Source organism: Podarcis cretensis (genome assembly GCF_951804945.1).
Source record: "Podarcis cretensis genome assembly, chromosome: 2".
NCBI lineage: Eukaryota > Metazoa > Chordata > Lepidosauria > Squamata > Lacertidae > Podarcis > Podarcis cretensis.
The window spans coordinates 64,535,621-64,558,363 of record NC_137171.1 but is presented as its reverse complement, the minus strand read 5'-3'; the positions used below and the strand labels follow the sequence as shown (position 1 = coordinate 64,558,363).

Below are 22,743 nucleotides of genomic sequence, written 5' to 3'. Positions count from 1 at the left end.
TGTGGAGGCCAATTCTGGATCCACACGACCTTCCACCATGGGGTCATAAGATAGTACAGTCCAAGGAGTCAGATGTCCAGCCTAGGAGATGTCACTTTTTATGTTCCTGTTATCAAACAACTGAGGCACAACCCAATTTCAATTTCATGTGTGAAAATACCCTTACTCTGGAATCATTCCATTGTGTAGAATCATACAAATTTAATAACTAATAATAATAATAATCCCACTAAAATCAGCCTTCCCTTTGGGAGGCCCATAGAAGCATTGGAAACTGCCTTCTACTGAGTCAGGCTACAGGTCCATCTAGCTCAGTACAGTGGTACCTTGGGTTACAAACACCTCGGGTTACAAACACTTTGGGTAATGGACTCCGCTAACCTGGAAGTAGTATCTCGGGTTAAGAACTTTACCTCAGGATGAGAACAGAAATCGTGCGGTGGCGGCACAGCGGCAGTGGAAGGCCCCATTAGCTAAAGTGGTACCTCAAGTTAAGAACAGGTTCAGGTTAAGAACGGACCTCCAGAACGAATTAAGTTCATAACCAGAGGTACCACTGTATTGTCTACACTAGCTGACAGCAACTCCCCAGGATTTCAGACAGGAGCTTTCCCCCAGCCTATCTGGAGAAACCAGGGTGGGTAAAAATCAATGGTTTTTTTTAAAAAATGGATGTTTTAATTTAAATCAGATTTTTTTAAAAAAAACATATTTTTAAAATAAAACGCTTTTGGAGGAAAAATCTTTCTAAAGATAGTTTCATTATAGTCCAAAGGCTATTCCTCAGGAAATAAGGATCTGTTTTAAGTTTTTCATGTGTGCTAAATCTCAGTCTAAGTTTTTTTTTAAAAAATTGTTTAACCACATGAGTTAACAAACATGGATACATATGCTATAATGCTATTGCTTTAGTTAAATAAATTGTTTAAATTGTTATTAAGGAAATGATTATTTTTTCTCCTTCCAATAAAGTACAGCAGAAAAGTTGTCCAAATATAAATAGTTAACTTATTAAACCTCACAATAATTTCATAATTATCAGTCTATGTATTTCTTATATTATAACCAGATCAGTAATTCTTTATAGAACTGTAAAAACGTCTCTGAAAATTTATGATTCCAAAAATGAAACCTTCATTTGGTTGTAAATATTAAGATTATACCAGCAAGAATGAGTCTTTCTGTAAAAAAAAAATCTTGGGAGAAACCAAGGGTTGCACCTGGAGCCTTCTGCATGCAGTCGATGCTCTACCATTGAGCTCCAGCCCTTTCCCAAATAGTACCTGGTATCTCCCTTCGATCTCCCATGGTTAAGGACTCTGCTCAAACCTCCATTTATTCAAAGCCTGCTTAGTTCCCCAAGCCATAAAATCCTTGCTTTCTCAAATCGCCCTTGCACCTTTTCCTCATGCAAGGCAATAAACATCAAGCAGCTCCTGCTGGAACCCCTCTCCAGCTAGATTTATTTCATGCCTTACATGAAATAGGCACAGGATCAGGGCTGACCTGCCAGTGTTCGGCCGGTTTGCAGCTGAATAAGCAAAAGAGTCCTTTTTTTGCTGCCTGTTAGGCCAATTACATTGATTTTCACTGACTGCAGCCATCACTGATTTTCACAAACAGAAAGGGGAGGGAATCGATGCATTTGATTTGCTCAGGTAGCTGCTGTCCATAGAGACTCGAGCCTCTTCTCTTCAAAGTTGTCCATTCCGCCTGCCCCTATTTTAACTATGTCTTTCTTACCCGACTTCAGACTTGCATGACTGGTTAGTTGTGCAGAAGGCCAATCCCATTATTGGCTGTCTTCAGCTATTCAACAGTTTTCTAAAGATATCTTACCTTGGGGAGGAAATGGGTAATTAGCCAGAACATGTGAAGGTGACTTCTTGGAGCCCAGCCCTTCTCGCAAAAGAGCAGGGAATAAAATTTTATTCATGCCTCTAAGAAGCATACTTTCAAGTTCAAATGGAGGTGGAGAGCCAGCAGGAGAAAGTTATGTGGTGCCATTAGCACTGCAAAAGCGCCTGTGGTGACAGGTGGACTTTATAAAGGCAAACACGTCATGAATTTCTATAAGGATATTAACTGTGCTAGAAGGATGTGAAGATGTTTGCCTAATGCAGTTCAGCATACACTGAAGTCCTTAAGAACATAGAAGATCCTGCTGGACCAATGTAGTCCAGTATCTCATATCGGCCAACCAGGAGGCTGTGGGAAACCCGCAAGTGAGGCCTAAGCCCCACTGTGCTCTCACAACTTCTGAGGAGCTGGCTTACCAGTTGCTTGGAATTTAGTTGATTCCAAGCAACTGGTATCTTTCCTGCAGGTAGAACATTTCTGCACAGTACACTGGATATTAGTAGAAATCAATTCTGTGTCCTTTTCTGTTAACAACCCTGGATCTGCCCACAGGATAATATAGTTTTGCATCATAAGCTTAGGCCTGGTACATAAGGGCTTGATGGCTACAATTATTGGAATCTTACGTGGATTTCATTCATTTATTTATAGAAATCATCTTCTTTTCCTGCTGCTACTGTACAGTGCACTGCAGGGAATACCAGAAGCCCCAGTAACCTTGGTACACTCCTGTACTGGCCATATGGTTACACATCCAGGAACTAGGAATATCTCTTGTCTTCAGAGCAGCAGGCTGAAACCAAAACTGACTGGTGGCGCTTCAAGCAGGGAGAATAGAAACAGGGGAGGCCAGAGCCAATGAGAGGCAGGACTTCTACACCCAAAGGTCCCTGGCAGGAACCTCAGGAGATTTATAGACATCAGCTGTGAGTAGCAAAGTCTGCTGAAGGACCGTTGCTCAGTGGTAGAGCAGCACATGCTTGCCTTAATAAAGGCTTTCAGAATGACTGGCCAGTCCAACTAGGAACCTGGCTGCCATATTCTGAACCACCAACAGTTGCCGAACCCTCTTCAAAGACAGGTCTGTGTGAAGTGTGTTACAGTAACCCAGTCTAGAAGTTACCAAGGCAAGTAACATGGTGGCCAAGTCTCTTTATTGTTGTTGCCATCCATCTGTCTCGAGAGACAGTGGAGTGCACCACCAGGGGTGAAGTCAAACTGCTGTGTTAGCAACTCTGAAACAACCTCCCCAGGGCGCAAGCCTTGGCCATGTGTATGAAGCTCCTGGGCTGCCCAGATGACAAGACCCCCATCTCAGCCTCGCTGATGTGGCCCATAGGAAAGCAGAGCAATCCAGCCTGCTCACTGAGATGCTTGGGAGAGACCCTCCTAGTCATGTCATGCCTGGAGGAGACCTGTCTAGCAGTGGCGTAGCATGGGTTGTCAGTACCCGGGGCAAGGCAAGTAATTTGCACCCCCTAACCCATGGATTTGCGCCCCCTAACCCGTGGATTTGCGCCCCCTAACCCTAACCCCCAGATGTTGCGCCCGGTGCGGCTGGCCCCCCCTGCACCCCCCACGCTACGCCACTGCTGTCTAGCAGCAGCTCAATGAAGGGTCTTCTCTGCAGTGGCCACCATGCTGTGGAATGACATTCCCATAGATATGCAGGGTAATTGGTTAAAACTTGCCTATGCCTGACTGCATTCTGTAGCTTTTTTAGTACCACCTCTGTATGAAATTCTGGTTTTTGTGCTTCCTGTTTTGTCGTATTAATTCCATTCTGTAAGCTGCCTTGTTGTTTTATAATGAAAGACAGTTTATAAATGTATGAATACTGTAAATAAGCTGGCAACTTTGTTCCAAGAATATCTGGATCAAATTCCATTAAACTCCTGCTGTTCAATTGCCACCTTGCTCCACATTTATAAACCTATCTCTAGTTTTGGGGAACTCCTCTGTCGTGCACATTCAAGGCTGCTTTCACGACGGTTTTCAACACACCTCTAGCTGAGGGCAAATTTCCAAAAATAGGCAGTAATTCTAAGCACCATTGATTTGCATTAAGAGAAAAGATCAGCTGCTTCTGTCTGCGGTTATGTATTAGTTACTAGTGAGCACACATATAATGGCTTCTGCACACACCTTCACTTTATTATCGGCGTCTGACTCACTGCTTCAGGTCATCCCAAGTAAGAAAAGCACTAAATAAAAACCATAAATCCTAATCCTAACAATTAATTTGGTCAAGGGCAGTGAAATTGGTTTATGACCTGCCATTCCTCAAGCACATTGAAAATGCAAATGAAGGAAGGGACCGGGAGCCTTTATCGCCTTCTTTGTTTGTGAAAAGGGCTTCTTTTCTCACGCGAAGCCCAGGAGGGCAGATGGCAAAGGGAAGCCATTGGTCAGACAAAGGAAACCAGAGCTACCACCTATTGTCCAGGGAAAGGGTCTGGCTTGGCTTGGCCTGGCCTGGCGACAACACAGGGGAGCTGTAAGACATGAGACAGTGAAGCAAATGTCATTCTCAATAGCACGGGCGAGACAAGTTTCCATTAAATTAGAGGGCAGGCCCATAAAGTCTGCAGTACTGTCTGGGTTTGCAGCTGGATGGAACACCCCTATGAACAGCAGGGATCTCTAATAGGGTCAGCCCCATTTGTGTACTCTTGCTTTCTCTCTCTCTCTCTCTCTCTCACACACACACACACACACACACACCCCACATATCCTTCTCTTCTTTGGCACAGGAAGAAAGCTAAATACTATGAAGGGAGATGGAATCAGCATATTGCCCCAGACCAGAATTTGAGTATTTATGAACATAAAAAAGGGTAAAGGACCCCTGACAGTCAAGTCCAGTCAGACAACTCTGGGGTTGCAGCGCTCATCTCACTTTACAGGCCGAGGGAGCCGGCATTTGTCCACAGACAGTTTTTCCAGGTCATGTGGCCAGAATGACTAAGCCACTTCTGGCGCAACGGAACACTTAAACCAGAGCACCGCATGGAAACGCCGTTTACCTTCCCGCTGGAGTGGTACCTATTTATCTACTTGCACTTTTGGGGCGTGCTTTCGAACTGCTAGGTTGGCAGGAGCTAGGACCAAGCAACGGGAGCTCACCCCGTCGCTGGGATTCAAACCGCTGACCTTCTGATCGGCAAGCTCAAGAGGCTCAGTGGTTCAGACCACAGCACCACCCGTGTCCCTTATTTATGAACGTAAGACACAACAAAGCAAGCTGCCTTATATGTCAGCCAACCAGTCCATCTAGCTCAGTATTGTCCACACTGGCTGGCAGCAACTCTTATAGGTTTCAGATGGGGGACAGTCTCTGCTTTACCTGGAGATGCCAGGAATTTAACTGACTTACCCCAGTTGTATTGGGTGGGTAGTGATTCCATGCAAGCACTGTTATTGTCTTAAACTATGCATATGCAATTGTATTAGTGTCTTTTATATTTGTAACTGTTTTATATGTGTTTTTATTGTGAGTTGCTTCAGGTTGCCTCATGGAAAGTGATTTATAAATGAAATAAACAAATAATCTGGGACACTTGGCATGCAAAGTAGATGCTCTACTGCTGAGTTATGACTCTTCCTGCAAAAATAATTTATTTGTTACATGATTTGTATCTCTGTTCTCCTCGGGATTGCTCAAGCAGAATATATTGGATTAGAACACCAATCCCTATCATTTCTTTGGAATATCTGAATGTTCGAGGAACTTCATATACGTGATTACAGCCCTGTAAAGGAAATTAGTATCATTATCTCCTTATTTTCAGATGGAGAGGGAAAGAGAGGCTGGCTTCCCTAAGGCCATCCTATAGATTCTTTCTTGATGGTGGGGCTTGAACCTGAGATGTTTCCACTCATATCTTTAGCCACTGAGCTATGCCAGTTATCTCGCTTTATCCTCACAACAGTCTTGTGAGGTTGATAGGGCTGCTCAGTGAGTTTCCTGGCTGGGTTCAGATCTAAGACCAACACCCTATCCATGACGTCTCTGAGGGCTCCTTTGTTCAACTCATTTCTTGTGCTGGCTTTGTTTTTGTTTTCCATCCTGTCACACTGTGGCCTGCAATCTTTAGGCACTGAAAAAAGAATCTGTGAGGGCTCAAATGGGCGAGGCATGCAGACTGGGTCTACTCACAACATCCCCACATGCACTGGGCAAACCCATGTCACAGCTGAAGAGGATGGATGGATTGCATTTATATCCTGCCTTTCCCCTCAAGGAGCTCAAGGCAGCATACGTGGTTCTCCCTTTCCTCATTCAATCCCCACAACAACTCTGTGAGGCAGGTTAGACTGAACTGGCCCAAGGTAACCCAGTGAGCTTCATGGCTGAGTGGGGACTTGAACCCTGATCTCCCAGATCCTAATTGGACACTGACCACTACACCACACTGGCTCTGGTATCACATGCCCGAAATGATTCCTTATATTAGAAGCACAGCTTAAGGCTGAAAATGTGTATATTTGGAACATTCCAAATTAGATCCCGTTAACTGATGTTTAAAAAAATTCTCATTTTTTTGGAAGCATCTTCCAGATGCTGCATGTTTTCTTTTTTAAATACTATGCAATGTGGACATTTGTTTAAAAGTTATTTTTTTAAAAAAAAAATCCTGATGATTAAAAAGAAAAATTTCCCAGATGTTTATTATTTCCTATTTTAAAAAAATAATGTGCAACATGAACATTTGTTCATTGATTTGTATATGATTTAACTACTATTCTCTTGGAGGATGAAATACTGCAGGGTATATTCTGGCCATCTACTCTAGGAGTATAATCTGGACTATTGACTGAGGATCTCAAGCCCAGCTTTGTGAGACTTCAAGCAATAGTTTTCCCTGTTCTGCTGCCTGAAGCCATCAGAACTTGAACCCAGAACCTCATGCATGCAGGCTTGCACTCTCTTCCTGAGACATCATGCTAGTTTGAAATAACAGTGGAAACTTTAAAAAAAATAGCAAGTAACATATTTTGAAAAGGAAATTAGTATGATCTGATGGAGAATTTCGCAAAGGTCTGATAGCTGAGGAACATTGTGTTTTACCTGATAAAATATTGAAGGCACACTTCCCTGTTATACCTGTAAAGATCTACCTGAAGAATATTTAAAAGTAAGAATATAAAAGCCATACTAGATTATTTATTTATTTACTTAATTTATTTCACCTATTTCATATACTGTAGCGTTTTCATTATTTTTAAAAAATATAGGTTTCTTTTAAAAAAATCAAAACAAATTTGACAATACAACAACAAAGCAATCAAATAAAAAGTAATCTGAAAACATAATAAAAATCCACAACATATGACAGCATGAAAATCCACAGATCAGAGGTAACCCGGTCAACCCAGGTGCATAAAAATGTCTTGAAGTGGCAATGGAAGCTCATCAGAGATGCAGTTCTCCAAGCCACTAGAAGAAGAGAGCTCCATCCGATCAAAGGTTCATCATCCAACACCCTGCTTTGCACAATGGCAAACCCCATGCCCATGAACACACAATAGCCCTCCCTCCATGTCTCCCAGCAACTGCAGTTCAGTGCTTTACAGTCTCCTGGAATTTCCATGTAGCCTGCAGTACCAACACACACTCTCTGACAGTCTTAAGGACATAAGAAGAGCCTGCTGGATCAGGCCAATGGCCCATCTAGTCCAGCCAAAGCAGATGCATGGATGATATCAACTAAGCCACACACTCTCAACTTTGATTGCCCCTTTATCCTGTTCTAGAGAGGAGGCGGCAAATGGGACAAGGGTTAGGGCACAGAGACAGAACCATGGACAGCTCCACATGGAGCTGAGGGATATTTGAGATGGATACAGGCACCCAGCAGCAAGCGAGCTAGGATGCTGCTCCAGGAAAGGTCTGGAGACAATCAGAACTTCAAATGAGCTGTAGAGGTAGGTCAAGGTTTCCTGCTTCACACCCTCTGGGAAGGTTATCAGTGCTTGATTCTTCAGGCAGTGACGGGGATGGGGGCTCCTGTTCTACTGAGAGTTTGTAGGCAGTCTTCAGAGGAGGACGGAGCAACTTTCTTGGGTTGGGGAGGTAGCAGCAGTGCTGGTTAATGGGGGTTTCTTCTCACAGAGCTTTCTGTCTGAGCACTGTCTTCTGGACTTTGTTCTGTTGCAAACCATTCCCTTTTGCCCAATCTTCTTCCTCCTTAGTATCCCGAGATCTTGGCCATGGGAGACCCATGTGCAAAACAGAATTGATCTCATAGAGCTGTTATGAAATTCAACTGTAGAATAGCTTGCTTGCTTGCTTGCTTGCTTGCTTCTAAAAGGCTCTGGAAATTACCATTAATCTTGAGAAACAGGTGGAATACTCCCAAGAACTACCTTCCATCCTCTGCACATTCCCAATATACCGAAGAGGTATTTCATCATTGTGTGACCCCAGCCCAACCTGGGAGAGGATCCTGCAGTGCCTATTCCATGAGCCTGGATAATATCCCCTCTTCAGTCTGATAAACCACAGCCCTGGTCTGTCGATGGATGGTCTGAAAATCACAGCATGGAACAGGTGTCGGCTGCAGCTGTTTGCCCTGTGATAACCCCTTTGGCTACAGAGCTAAAAATACAGGCGCTTCCTGAAGAAATAGCACCAGCAGCGAAACTCGCAGAGAAAGACCCTGACCCTAGCAGTAGTAAAGACTTTGCATTTGCTTTTGTTCATTCAGTCTCAGCTGCTTTTCAGTGCCCTTCCTGCCGCATTTAGCATTGCAGTTTCTGGTACCTTCCTTGGGGCATCCCATAACTTTGCTTTTCTTTCTTCCATGCAGGATTACAGAGTGAATATTTTCTTGCGGCAGCAGTGGAATGACCCCCGGCTGGCGTACAATGAGTATCCAGATGATTCCTTGGACTTGGACCCATCCATGTTGGACTCCATCTGGAAACCCGATTTGTTCTTTGCTAATGAAAAAGGGGCTCATTTCCATGAGATCACCACAGATAACAAACTTCTGCGCATCGCCAGAAATGGGAATGTCCTGTACAGTATCAGGTGAGAAAAGGAAGCATGGAGACCCTTCGCAAGTCTCCAGGGTGTGGGTCCTTCACATGTTGAATCTTGAACTAGACTGCAACATGAATTCTGGAGTAATGTTCCATTTAAAATTATATTGCAAAAGCATGAAATCATGTGAAGATATTTCAGGGCTGAATTAAGGCCTTTAGAAGCCCTAAGCACTTAAAAGATTTTGGTGCCCCCATAGATATCTAATTTGAAATACAAACAATAATAAACCATAAAATATTGTCTTCTACAGTTATTGTATAAAGTTCAGCATGACTGAATCTTGTTTTTACATTTTTTGTTGCACTGAACTTACGACACACATATTGTGGGAGCCTTTTGTGCAGAAACTGGTTCAGCTGCACCATATGTTTCATGGTAAATTTGGCAATGGAAAATTACAGTGGTACCTTATGTTACGGACCGGATCTGTTCCAGAGGCCCATCCATAACGTGAAAAGCCCGCAATTCGAAGTGCTGTGTCTGCACAGGCACACAGCGCAATTTAGCACTTCTTTGCATGCACAAGCGGTGAAACCCGGAAGTAACCCATTCCGGTACTTCCGGGTTGCCGTGGGACGCAAGACGAAAACATGCAACCTGAAGCGGACATAACATGAGGTATGACTGTATAGCGCTTATTTTGCTTAATGGCCAATTCAGCCCTGAGATAATTGTTTGTTCTTACACTACATGAGTTAACAAGATCTAAGATGGCTAGGGTTACTGGCAACAAGGCGTGGTCCAGCAGGCACCAAGGTTTGTTCCTATATCAGAAGGGCAAACAATAGGGCCAGTGTGCCAGGGGCTGCACTAAACTTTTCCACTATCTTAAAGGTAAAGGTAAAGGTACCCCTGCCCGTACGGGCCAGTCTTGACAGACTCTGGGGTTGTGCGCCCATCTCACTTAAGAGGCCAGGGGCCAGCGCTGTCCGGAGACACTTCCGGGTCACGTGGCCAGCGTGACATCGCTGCTCTGGCCAGAGCCAGAGCCAGAGCCAGAGCCGCACACGGAAACGCCGTTTACCTTCCCGCTGGTAAGCGGTCCCTATTTATCTACTTGTTCCCGGAGGTGCTTTCGAACTGCTAGGTTGGCAGGCGCTGGGACTGAGCAGCGGGAGCGCACCCCGCCGCAGGGATTCGAACCGCCGACCTTTCGATCGGCAAGCCCTAGGCGCTGAGGCTTTAACCCACAGCGCCACCTGCGTCCCCTTTTCCACTATCTTAGATTTATTTAAAATATGACACATTAGTCAGACTAGGCATGGTGCCTCTTAGATTCTATAGAAAAGAACACATGCAGCAATATCCCATGCGTATCTATTCCAACAAAAATCCCACCAAAGTAGATTTGTGTAGAAGGGATGGGGCGCCATTTTCAAGCCAGGAGCTGTGCTTCCTAGTAGAAAGAGCTCAGGGGTTGCATTCAAGAGGTGCATGGAGTGAGAGCCAAAAGAAGGCACACAATTACATACACATATACACCCGCACAAAACTATTTGCCATGTAAACAGATACACTGAAGCTTTCCTTTTCATTTTCTCCATAGCCTTTTCCCCTCTCCCCCAAGGTTTGTGAATGTTGGTGGGCAGGAGATGCTCTCTAGCACCCTTTATATCTCCTGACTGTGCAAAATGCAAAAAGCAACTCAATAATCTCAAGTAGAATCCACCAAATAAGCTCAACACACGGGGAAACTGCAAGGCCTGCCATACAACTGTTTCAAACCTGAACTTTCAAAATGCATGTGCATCCCAAAAACTACATGCAGGCAATTGCAAAATTCATATATGACTTTTTGAGTATTTGTAAGGAACGCATCTGCCTCTCTGCCAAGACACTTTCCCCTCTGCCTTGATCTTCTTGCAGACAAAGGAACTGCAATTGCACACTTTGACCTTTGACCTCTCAGCTGCTCCCTGCCAGACAGCTGATGGTCAGGAGGAGACCCAGAAGGCCAATCACAGCCTGGAGCAGGTTTCCCACCCTTGGTGTGTAAACTTCAGCCATATTCAGGATCACTTTATTGTGATTCATTGTGCCTGATTCACTGCTACAAAATCCTGAGTACAGTGCTATCTCGGGTTACAAACACTTTGGGTTACAAACTCCGCTAATCTGGAAGTAGTACCTCGGGTCGAGAACTTTGCCCCAGGGTGAGAATGGAAATCGTGCGGTGGCAGCAGCGGCGTAGCGTGGGTTGTCAGCACCCGGGGCAAGGCAAGTAATTTGCGCCCCCTAACCCGTGGATTTGCGCACCCTAACCCTAACCCCCAGATGTTGCACCCGGTGCGGCCGGCCCCCCCTGCACCCCCCACGCTACGCCACTGGGTGGCAGGCTCCATTAGCAAAAGTGCGCTTCAGGTTAAGAACTGTTTCGGGTTAAGAATGGACCTCTGGAACAAAGTAAGTTCATAACCTGAGGTACCACTGTACATAGTCTTGCTTTGCAAAATGGCAATACCTCGGTGGACCACAGAGATTCTAGAAAAAAATTCTAGAGAACAGGCGACAGACATTAGTGCTGCCCTTTGCAGCAGCACTTCTTTGAAAATTTGCTACAATTTGAGAATATATAAGGGGATTCTCCACACGCTGGTATATTACAGTTTGAAAGATGTTCCAGCTCAGTCTCCTTTGCTTGGAGGAGAATGAAAATTATTTCGAGAGAGGGCAAATCACACAGTAGAACCAGATAGATCTGGCTTTCCCCCCACCATTTCTCAACACAGTTATTTCTGGGTCATTGGATTTCAGATTAATGCTATGTGAACTGAGATAACCGCACTGATTTCAATTTGGAAATAATCCATTCTAGCCACCTCCGAACCTCCCTTCCCGCCGCCTCCCCACTCTCCTAAAAAGAATGCAATTAAGAATATGCAATTTTCCTGTTAAGTGCAGCCTAATGCTAGAGAGGGAAAGCGCTGACAATAGATTCTAAAGACTACCTTTCTGTGAACTCGTGCAATGTTTGCAAACTCTGGCTCGCTGAAGCCTTGCAGTGCAATCCCAAAATGCACAGGGGCACATCCCACGGGGACACCTGGCTCATGTCGCAGGTGTCGTGCTGGTGTGCCGAGGAACAGAATAAACAGCCAGTGTAGTAATGCAGACAAAAAAGGAAGGAGGGGGGGACCCAGGAGGTGGCTTCAGTTCAAGCAGCAGACAGCAGAGCCGTAGTCCAAGCACGTAGCCCAGCTCTTTGGGAACCTAAAGCTTTAATTCACACAGCTGTTTGAAATGCTTTCCAGCTAACAATAGGTAGGTAATAAAACAACTGCCACCAAAGGTGACCTACCATTTATAGTTCTGTTCGGAGAGATGAGAGACATGTGTTCTCATACCTCTCGTGTCTGAAAGGTGTACGGAGGAGCAATACTCATGGAGGCTGGTGTTGGGAAAGGTGGAGTGATCTACAGTATGACCCTAGTCATGCCTACTCAAAAGAAAGTCCTATGGAGTCAAGTTCTTGTGTGTGCTAAGGAGAGTATGTTTGGGGGGGAATGAGGTCTGCTCGTGCAATGGGACTTGCCCCCCCCCTTCTTCCTTGCACCCCTGTGCTCCCTAAACAGGATGGGGGATACTGGGAGAGGCTTGCCTGGCGCCTTTGTTCAGCACCTTTAGGTGCCAGGCAAAAACATCCCTTTTCTCCCAGGCCTTTGGCTAATTAAATAATCTATGACCTTTTAAACCATGTGTGTGTGTTATTGTTTTTGTTCATTACTATGTTATGTAATTTTGTGTTTTTATATTGTAAACTGCCCTGTGCTCCTCGAATGAATGGCAGAAAAACAAACAAACAAAAAATATATTTTTTAAACAGGGGCCGTTGCAGGGTCCGAAAGGACCCCAATGAGAGGGGGGGCAGCATCTTCCGTAGGACTGTGTTAGCCCTTTTGTTCATCACTGTACATTGAACAGATCAGGGATCAGCTAGGTTGGGTCTCTCCAAGGTCAAACCTATCACTAGCTGCCTCATGCCATGTGACAGATTTTGAGAGACAGTGACAGCAGTCTTTCCATCTGCCATTCCTCCTGAGCCCCTTGGTCATTCCACCCATAAATCAGAGCTATGAGTGGTATCCAACCCACTCATTCCATCAGCACAAGAGTTCCTGCCGGTTGCAGTAGGGCTTCCCATCCTACCCACTATGCACTCCCTCAGTCTTTATAGGTTTCCTCAAAAAACCCCAGAGCACAGGGCACCTGCAAAATGAAGGAAGGGGCAAACCTTCTGTTGTGTAATTTAAAAAATCATTGTGCAGACAGAATGAGTTAGTTGTCGGCTGCCCTCTATGTCCCATAGGCCTGTCTGGCATCCCTTAAAAACTCGCCTGCAACCCTTGGGTGCACAGAAGGATGCTATTGCATTGCCAATGTTGTTGTACGATTCAGCTACCAGTCAGCTCCTGCAGAGCAAATGGGGTTGCGGGAGGGAGCACCATACCGTCCTTCGCCTCAGGTAGCAAAATGGTGTGGACCTGACCTGGTCGCTCTCTGATGCAATTACCTGCAAGTGTTCCTGTTATTGCAGCTATTGTTGGGGGAAATGGTCCAATCTGATTCTGACACTGGTAGCTTTCACTGTTTCTCTTGCTACAGAACATGTAGGAACATTATCTCCTCACCCGATAGCTGTGTCCTCAGCATACGTGATCATCAGCCTTGGCACAATATACCCTATGGTGATGGAGCATTTCAAACTGCTGGTTGAGGGAGTTTTAATGCTACCCCTGTCCCTGCCCCCCACAAAAAAATAGTTAATTGAATTTACATAGCCGGGGTTCCTCTGGATGTTCTGCTTTTTTATATGTGGAGATATCTATGCTGGGGAGCATAAATATTAAGCAGCGTTAATGGAGTTAATGTTTGGAGCATGGCCCTATTTCCAGAAGTCAGGGGGTTGTGCTCTCTGTATCTCCCTCCCCTGCCCGTAGGCCTGAGGGTGACCCCTGCTCACCTCAGTTGTCACCCCAATGACTTTAGTGCAACTTGCTTGTCACATCAGCTTGAAGCATCTCGAATCACTGTCTCTGTTCCTTTCACAGGATCACCTTGACACTGGCTTGTCCCATGGATCTGAAGAACTTCCCCATGGACGTCCAGACATGTATTATGCAGTTGGAGAGCTGTGAGTCTTGAAGGTTTCCCCTCTAAAAATAGCTGCCATTCTGCACACAGACTTCCACTGCATCATCTGTTCAGCTCTTAGCCGAATCCTCCAATTATGAAAGAGAAACCGGAGGGAAGAAGGAAGAGATGAAGCATTGGGACAGACTGTGTTGTCATGTGCAAGTTTTCATGCTTCTCTGATCACACTCCCTGCCAGTGTTCAAGCCGTCCAGCTTAAATTTAGCTTGCTTCAACAGATTCTCAGTGGAGAATACTCTGGGGTAGAGGGCAACATCAAAAATCCTTTGTCTGGAGAAGACTGTGTGATACAATACTCGCTCAATATTTATCAGCCTTTGTTCTCTGCCCTTCATTCCTGTTGAGTCCATTTAAGGGCACTATCTTCACCAGCCAGGTGTCCTACAGATGGTATTGGACAGCAACTCCTATGAGGCTATGGGAGCTGTAGTCCAGCTATATCTGGGTAGCACCAGGTTGATGAAGGCTTTTGCGTTGAATGCTCTGCTGTCAACAAATATGGCTGCCATGTGCCTCGTTCCCTGGTGTCTGCCTGATGTCTAGTAGAACTCTTGGTTCTGTGGTGTTTCCCATTTCTTCACCCCTGCTCCACATCACTAGCTGCCAGTGGTGGAGCCCAGATAATGCAGAATGTTGTGATGACACATCACAAGGCATGTAGGTTTCAGATAAGGGGAGGAGAAAACTAAATGAGCAGCAGCCACTCTAAGTAGCAGTTCTGCATTTACCCTTAGCATCTAGTTTTGACCCTCCTGTAAATTGTGAACTATCTGGCTGTGAGCAGCATCCGTTATATGTGTGTATCTTGCTGTTAAGAGACAAAAGGTTTGTACTACAGTCGTACCTTGGTTCTTGAATGGCTTAGTTGCCGAACACATCGGCTTCCGAGCGCCGCAAATTCAGAAGTAAGTATTCCGGTTTGTGAATGTTTTTCGGAAGCTGAATGTCCGACGCGGCTTCCAATTGAGTGCAGGAAGCTCCTGCAGCCATTTGGAAGCCATGCCTTGGTTTTCTAATGGTTTCAGGAGTCGAACGGACTCCCAGAACAGATTAAGTTTGAGAACCAATGTACCACTGTACTAGATGTCAGTTGGTCATCTGAATTTTACCTTAAGCCCCCGTTGCCATTTCGCCCTGTGTACACTTCTTTTTATATGTCTTTAAACTAATCCACGCGTGCAAATGTGTGCACCCAACATCCCTTCCACAGTGAACCTATTCAGAGTTGGGAAAAACACCTAACTCAAAGCAGCTTTGGGGCTATTATTTCTTGGCCCCTCCAAGCATTTGAATCCAGTGCAAATCACAGCTCATGCTAAAATGTTTTGTTTTTCCCTCTGTTTATAGTTGGCTACACAATGAACGATCTGATATTTGAGTGGCAAGAGAAAGGAGCTGTGCAGGTTGCTGATGATTTAACCCTGCCTCAGTTCATCCTAAAGGAAGAAAAGGACTTGCGCTACTGCACGAAGCATTACAATACAGGTCAGTGGTGGACTTGCACTTCTTGCATTACCATGCTAAGCATTATAATGCAAGTCAGTGATGGCTGATATATGCCAAATGTTCCTTCCTAGAAATAGTGAACTGATGAGATTCTGGCTCCACACATTTTGTTCAGTACTTCTCTTTAGTGATAACCACCAACCACTCCACTCGTTCAACGAGCCAGCTAATCGATAGTGTGTTAGCAAAGTTGCTACATCAGACCAAAATGTTATTTACAGCAGCTTCTTGTGTTTGGAACACTCTAAAGGCAGAACTAGATATTACAAGAGACGTGGAACTCCCTCCCTCCTTCCTAGTAAAGTGACAAGATCCCATCACTAGGCATCATTTTCTGTTGTATCACATGTTCATTGCATGCTGCTCTGGTTCTGTTCCACTGCAGCTCATCTTCTGCTAAAAGCCCTGTTTTTGGCACACTGTCTGCTGTGGCAAAATGATATAATTGACATAATTAATTAAGTCAATTGCTTAAGTCACATTGTCATTCTGTTGTTCCACACCATTCATTTCAGTGCAAAGAAAATGCAATGCAAATGGCAGGGGTGGGGAACCCTAGTTAATTACATGTTGGTTGCAACTTGAAAGCATGAACAACATTGCATTTGCTAGATTGATTTCCAGTCCCAATATGGGATGAGTAAGTGAACATTGATGATTTCCAACCTTGTTTCTGTTTTCACTAGAATTCTCCAACACCCGTAGTCATCACATTGTTAGTTTCCACACCCTCACTGCAACCTACGATGTTAGGCAGGGGTGAGGTAATACACAGTGGAGTGGTCTCATACCAATCCCTTTATTATACAGAATGGTACTGGGAATCCAGCAAAAATTGCTACAGCAACTCTCTGGTTCTTGTTACATATAGATAATCACAGTTCTGGAGCTTGAGTCCCATATAATTGGGAACAGAGCATGTAGTAAGTTCAGATAAAAAAGAGACTTAGGCTGCAAGCCTAACCCTGTCTACTCAGAAGTAAGTCCTATTAAAATCAGGGGGACTCACCACCAGGTAATGATTGCAGCTTTAGCTAGTGTGTTTGTGTAGCAAAACAACAAATGAAAACACTGGATACATTTGTAAATGCTCAAAATTTTATTTAAAATTTTGAGAGCCGTTCTGTGGTTTACGGCATTTTTTAAAAAAAAAATCAACTCGCTTTGCAGTTAAAGTAGAAATGGTAGAAACACTGCAAAAATTAGGGGATCTCAGTTGTGACAAGAAAAATGTCAGCAAAAAAACCCTTAATTTTTCAGGAAGAAAATATATTGCTGTCAGGGGCTCAGGAGCAGAGGCACAGGGGAGAGAGGAAACGGAGAGCGAAGGGGAAGAATCTGAGGGCAGCGTAGGGGAGTATGACAGTGGCCCAAGAGATTCCATGAGCTTCTCCAGCAATTCAGGAGATTCCCAGAAGGGGGCGCCGATGGCCAGGGCAAGGGTGGTCCCAGGGGGGACGCACCAGAAGCAAGGGGCCAGCGGGGACTCCCAAAGCAGCAGCTGGAAATCAGGACCAGTTTCCCCACCAGAGCGTAGCGGGGGGGAGGAGTCCCATGTATCAGAGCCAGCGTCCCCTCCAGTAGGGAGAGAAGATGAGTCAGGGCTGACCACGCCTCCATCGCAGAGTGAGGGAACGGAGGGGAAGTCAGATCCAACTAGCCCCCCCGAAGGGGGAAGCAGTGACAGGAGCAGTGTAACGGTCAGGAGAAAGGTGGCCGGCTGGGCGCGCGCGCCAAGTTCAAATGTACAGGCGCGCGGGACAGCAGAAAGCCCGAATTGGGAACCAGGTCCTAAAGCCCGCCGGAGGCAGGGGGAAGACTCAGGGGATTCAGCGTCAGAAGAGTCTAGAAAGGGCAAGACCCCAGTGGACAGGCGGACCCAGAGGAGGAAAGAGCAAAGGAAGAGGTGGAGCAAGGCTAGAGTCTTGAACTGGTGTCTGGGGGAAGGAGATTCAGACGGAGCTTCAGCGGTCTAGAGTTTAAGACGTAGAGCTGCGCGCCACGGCTTTGAAATCGAAACTGATCTTCAATAAAGACTTTTGTATATAACAAGAACTGGCGTTGGTCCTTTGTGAGCTGGGACCTCGGGCAGCTCTGACAATTGCCTATGACATTAACATTCTTTTACTATTTCTAGAATGTCTTGGGTGATATCCAACTAAATAATACTCAGAGTAGACCCTTCAAAATGTATGGACTTGTCAATTGATTTCATTGGGTTTAGACAGTGGCAGGACCTTTACATGCAAATATGATCCACAACTAGTTGTTTTCCCAAATGCATGCCTTTGCAGCTGGAGCTCAGGAAAGGATTTATTTATTTTATTCAAAACAACATATCTCACCTTTTCTGAAAGAGTACAGCACCCAAGGCATATACCAAAAAATACAGCAAATAATAATAATAATAATAATAATAATAATAATAATAATAATTTATTTGTACCCCGCCCATCTGGCTGGGTTTCCCCAGCCACTCTGGGCGGCTTCCAACAAAGATGAAAAGTACACTAAAATGTCACATATTAAAAACTTCCCTGAACAGGGCTGCCTTCAGATGTCTTCTGAATGTCAGGTAGTTGTTTATCGCTTTGAAATCTGATGGGAGGGCGTTCCACAGGGCGGGCGCCACTACTGAGAAGGCCCTCTGCCTGGTTCCCTGTAACTTGGCCTCTCGCAGTGAGGGAACCGCCAGAAGGCCCTCGGAGCTGGACCTCAGTGTCCGGGCAGAACGATGGGGGAGGAGACGCTCCTTCAGATATACTGGACCGAGGCCGTTTAGGGCTTTAAAGGTCAGCACCAACACTTTGAATTGTGCTCGGAAACGCACTGGGAGCCAATGTAGGTCTTTCAAGACTGGTGTTATATGGTCTCGGCGGCCGCTCCCAGTCACCAGTCTAGCTGCCGCGTTCTGGATTAGTTGTAGTTTCCGGGTCACCTTCAAAGGTAGCCCCACATAGAGCGCATTGCAGTAGTCCAAGCGGGAGATAACCAGAGCATGCACCACTCTGGCGAGACAGTCTGCAGGCAGATAGGGTCCCAGCCTGCGTACCAGATCAGCCTACGTACCAGCGAACATTTGCATTATTCTTACTATAATCTTCTGAGCGAGTTGTACTAAGTGAGTCAAGTTCCTTAATTTCTATGAGTTTACACTAAGCAGAACTATCATTAGATGCAACCCCTTAAGTTTTCTGTACTGTTTTAAAAGTAGGGTCTTCCAACACTTGACAGTTCATAGAATCTGCAGGTAAATCTCTGAAAGGTTTTGTAAACAAGCGCTTTCTGTATACGTGGGATGCCTCTAATTTGGGAGATGGAGCATGCAGTTTCAATAATTCCTTCAATTCAGACATATGCAGGCTGAAGAACACACATCTATCCCCACAGATGGGTTGCAGTTTAGTATTCCTGATAGGAAACTGCTAAATACTTGTTGCTCTGTTGTTTGAAAGGGCAAAGAAACCAGGAAGCAAGTGAGAGCTTATGCCTACTTTGCTCTGGGAACTGACTGCCCAACACAATTTCCCAACATTTGCACTAACTAGGATGTTGCACATCTTTCCCTCTTGGGGAAAGTGTCACCTGTGAAACAGCCCTGAAATTGTGCCCAGGGCTGAATCTACATAGATAGATAGATAGATAGATAGATAGATAGATAGATAGATAGATAGATAGAGATAGATGATAGATAGATAGATGATAGATAGATAGATAGATGATAGATAGATAGATAGATTAGATAGATGATAGATAGGAATTAGATAGATAGATATAGAAAGACACACACACACCATATATATAAAAAACTGCTGTGAAAATGTTTTTTTTTTAAAAAAAGTTGTAAAATATATATGGAATTTGCCATTAGCTCATCAGCACCATCTAGTGTCACATTTGTCTATAGTGCACTTAAAACATTATATTTGCAGCTGTATAGCTGAATCCCAGGCCTGGGTAGGAAATGGTTATTTGAGCAGGTGACCTCTTGCTTAAAAATGCTTCCTATCAAGACTCTCACATGCACCTGCTGGTCCCCATTAGGCTAACCTTTTCCTGGTTCATTCCTAGGCAAGTTCACCTGCATAGAAGCTCGTTTCCACTTGGAGCGGCAGATGGGCTACTACCTGATCCAGATGTACATCCCCAGTCTGCTGATTGTAATTCTCTCCTGGATCTCCTTCTGGATCAACATGGATGCTGCGCCTGCCCGAGTTGGTCTGGGCATCACTACTGTGCTCACTATGACCACGCAGAGCTCTGGTTCCCGAGCATCTTTGCCCAAGGTAAAATGTCCTCTTTGAAGCAGGTAATTCAGAAATCTCTATGGGAGCAGGCAGAGCTCAGTTGGGGCATCTCTAGTTTTAAAAGATTGGGTTGCAGGTGGTGCGAAACACTTCTGCTGCTGCCAGTCAAAGTAGGACATACTGGGCTGAATGGGCAAATATTCCAATCGTCTAAACCACAGAGCCTAGGGCTTGTCGATCAGAAGGTCAGTGGTTTGAATCCCCGCAACAGGGTGAACTCCCGTTGCTCGGTCCCAGCTCCTACCAACCTAGCAGTTTGAAAGCACGTCAAAGTGCAAGTAGATAAATAGGTACCACTCCGGCGGGAAGGTTTCCGTGTGGTGCTCTGGTTCGCCAGAAGCAGCTTAGTCATGCTGGCCACATGACCCAGAAGCTGTCTGTGGACAAACACCAGTTCCCTCAGCCAGTAAAGTGAGATGAGCACCGCAACCCCAGAATTGTCCGCGACTGGACTTAACAGTCAGGGGTCCCTTTACCTTTACCTTTATGTTCCTAAGTAGATTTTTGCAGCTAAAGCCTTTCAAAACACCAGCTTGGCATATTCCTCAGCTGTTTCCCATATTCCCCACCCCAAACCCCTAGCATATATAATTGGTGGATCCCTTTCACTTTCTTTAGTAAGCTTCCAAATGGGTAATTACTTCACCGGAAGATAAAGCGTTTAACATCAGTTAAATTAAACCAGATCAGTAGTGACATTGTATCTCTCCAGGAGCAGATTATTTCCATATGCAGTGAAACAATGGCAAAATCCATCAGTTTTCGAATGATGTCGCAAAGGTTATTTTTTTAAGGGTATTTTGTGTATTACCTGTCTCTCCAGTAAGTTTTTGATAATATAATGAAGATGTTGTCCCTGGAAACTACCAAGAACAGGTTAATAATATGATAATTGCAGCATGAATTGTGACTGCAAATAAATGGGAAAAACAGAGAAGATCCTCAGATAGAGAATCAGCTAAAAAGACCATGGAATACTTAAGCAGTGGTACTTTTGCATTTAATTAGATTCAGAGTAGGTAAGGAACAAGAAAATTAAATTATTATTTTTTGAAAGCTGTATATTTAAAATATATACATTTGTAGAATACCCACTTTAATTAGATTATGCCAGAAGATTTACGAAGAATATATATATATCTTAATGACTTTAAATTTAGTGATTAACACATTATATATTGGTTATCACCATTTCATGGTCTTGTTTTCTCCCCTCTTAAGCTGTCCTTATGAATTGCAGCTTGTGAATTAACTGTCAAAAATTATTAGTATGGATTAATTAATTAATGGTAATCATAATAATAAAAAGAAGACATTAAAGCAGAACTAATTTAACTCTTGTTGACAGTAGCCAGCCAGGTAATAGCTACAGTTCACGTTTAAGGGATCCTATTGAAAGTATCATTTCTTAGGGCTGAGCTAAGCCTTGCTTGCAAATGCATGTAATAAAACCTGTTTGAAAGAAAAGCTGATCTGGGGAGAGAATCATTTTGGGTGGAGAAATTGAGGCTGATGGGCTTAACCTAACTCTTCCCCCTGCCAGTCTGCACGCTGCTTTCTCTCGTTGCACAATACACCCACAAGTGTTCCAAATGCATCTTTACCTTCCTAGATGTGAAATTCTGTGGGGAGGAAAGCAGCTGGTGGAAGGGGGGGGGCAATTTAGAGCAGAGAAATTATCAGAGCAGGATTATGTACCGGTACTCCCTCCTCTTTGGCTTCTCTGATCCAAATCATCCCCTTCTGAAGTGTCTTTTCCTTTTCTTTCAAGAAAAAAAAAGTCCGTTGGGATTTTACTTCACCCAAATATGTGTAGTGATCAAATGAGCTGAGATGAAGCACCTTGACATTAAGTGATCCCCTTACAGTGACTGAGTTACAGGGTAAAGTGAAGAGTGATCAGAGAAGTAACTGTCAGGAGCTCGTCTTACTCTCAAGTAGGACCCTGGTAGAGACACATGCCTGACTGGCATGTTCTCTGCCTCCTGGTCGTTCATTCAGGAGCTTCAAAAGCTTTCTTCAACCGGAACATCACAGCGACCGATGCCAACAGACGTCGGCACACTTAGGGATCCACAGAGTCTTCACAGCTTGCGTAACAGACCTCAGCAACTCAGCATTTTGGCTAATCTGCTTTATTTACATGTAAACACACATGGAGCACTGCAACATGGCTCCCTCTCTCTCTAGCATCAGACAGCAGAGAGAAAGAACAAAGGATAATAGTCCCACTTCACAGAACATAGTAACACAAAATTCCTGTCTCTGTCACTTCCCACTCTGTGGAGTCTAAACATACACCATCATATGACAGACAAAAATCGCATGACTGCAATCATGGAGCCGGAATTCCAACAGTAACATTCAGCATGGGACTTTTAATTCCAATTGCTTTAAGGGAATATATATAAGATCACTGAAGTTGACTGGGTTTGTCCATTCCCTTGCTAGGGAGACCATCTGGAGAACGAAAGAAAAAACCCACACAGTCATCTGAGTTTCCTAGAGAAATAAAGACAATCATTTACATAGACACAAAATACATTTTTAAAAAATCAAAGAGAAATGGCTCGATTGACAAATAGGTTAAGGGGAAATACAAAACATTCATTTACTCAAAAATGGGATATGTTTAAGAAATACTTACAAAAATATAATAACAATATAATGTCTATGGCAGCATTTGAATGACCCTTGTGTAAATCAAATATTAATAAATAAGGAAAAATGGTCCGATATAAGAAAGTATTAGAAAATATATTAAGAGTAAGGTAATAAGTATAAGTACATTCAATATTGTAAATGTTATGTACATCGGGAAATGACGGGAAGCCTATTTTAATATGGTTTAGTTTACTTGATTCTATT

At 44.3% G+C, this 22,743-nt stretch overlaps 1 protein-coding gene across 2 annotated transcripts in view; it reads left to right on the top strand.

Moving 5' to 3' along the window:
• Positions 1 to 22,743, top strand: part of GLRA1 (glycine receptor alpha 1) — a 92,813-nt gene that overhangs the window by 58,575 nt on the left and 11,495 nt on the right. For both annotated transcript variants that reach the window (XM_079968290.1, XM_079968289.1), the window contains exons 4-7: positions 8,673 to 8,896; positions 13,960 to 14,042; positions 15,410 to 15,547; positions 19,640 to 19,854. In XM_079968290.1, the coding sequence (XP_079824416.1) occupies positions 8,673 to 8,896; positions 13,960 to 14,042; positions 15,410 to 15,547; positions 19,640 to 19,854 (660 nt within the window). The remainder of the gene's footprint in view (positions 1 to 8,672; positions 8,897 to 13,959; positions 14,043 to 15,409; positions 15,548 to 19,639; positions 19,855 to 22,743) is intronic.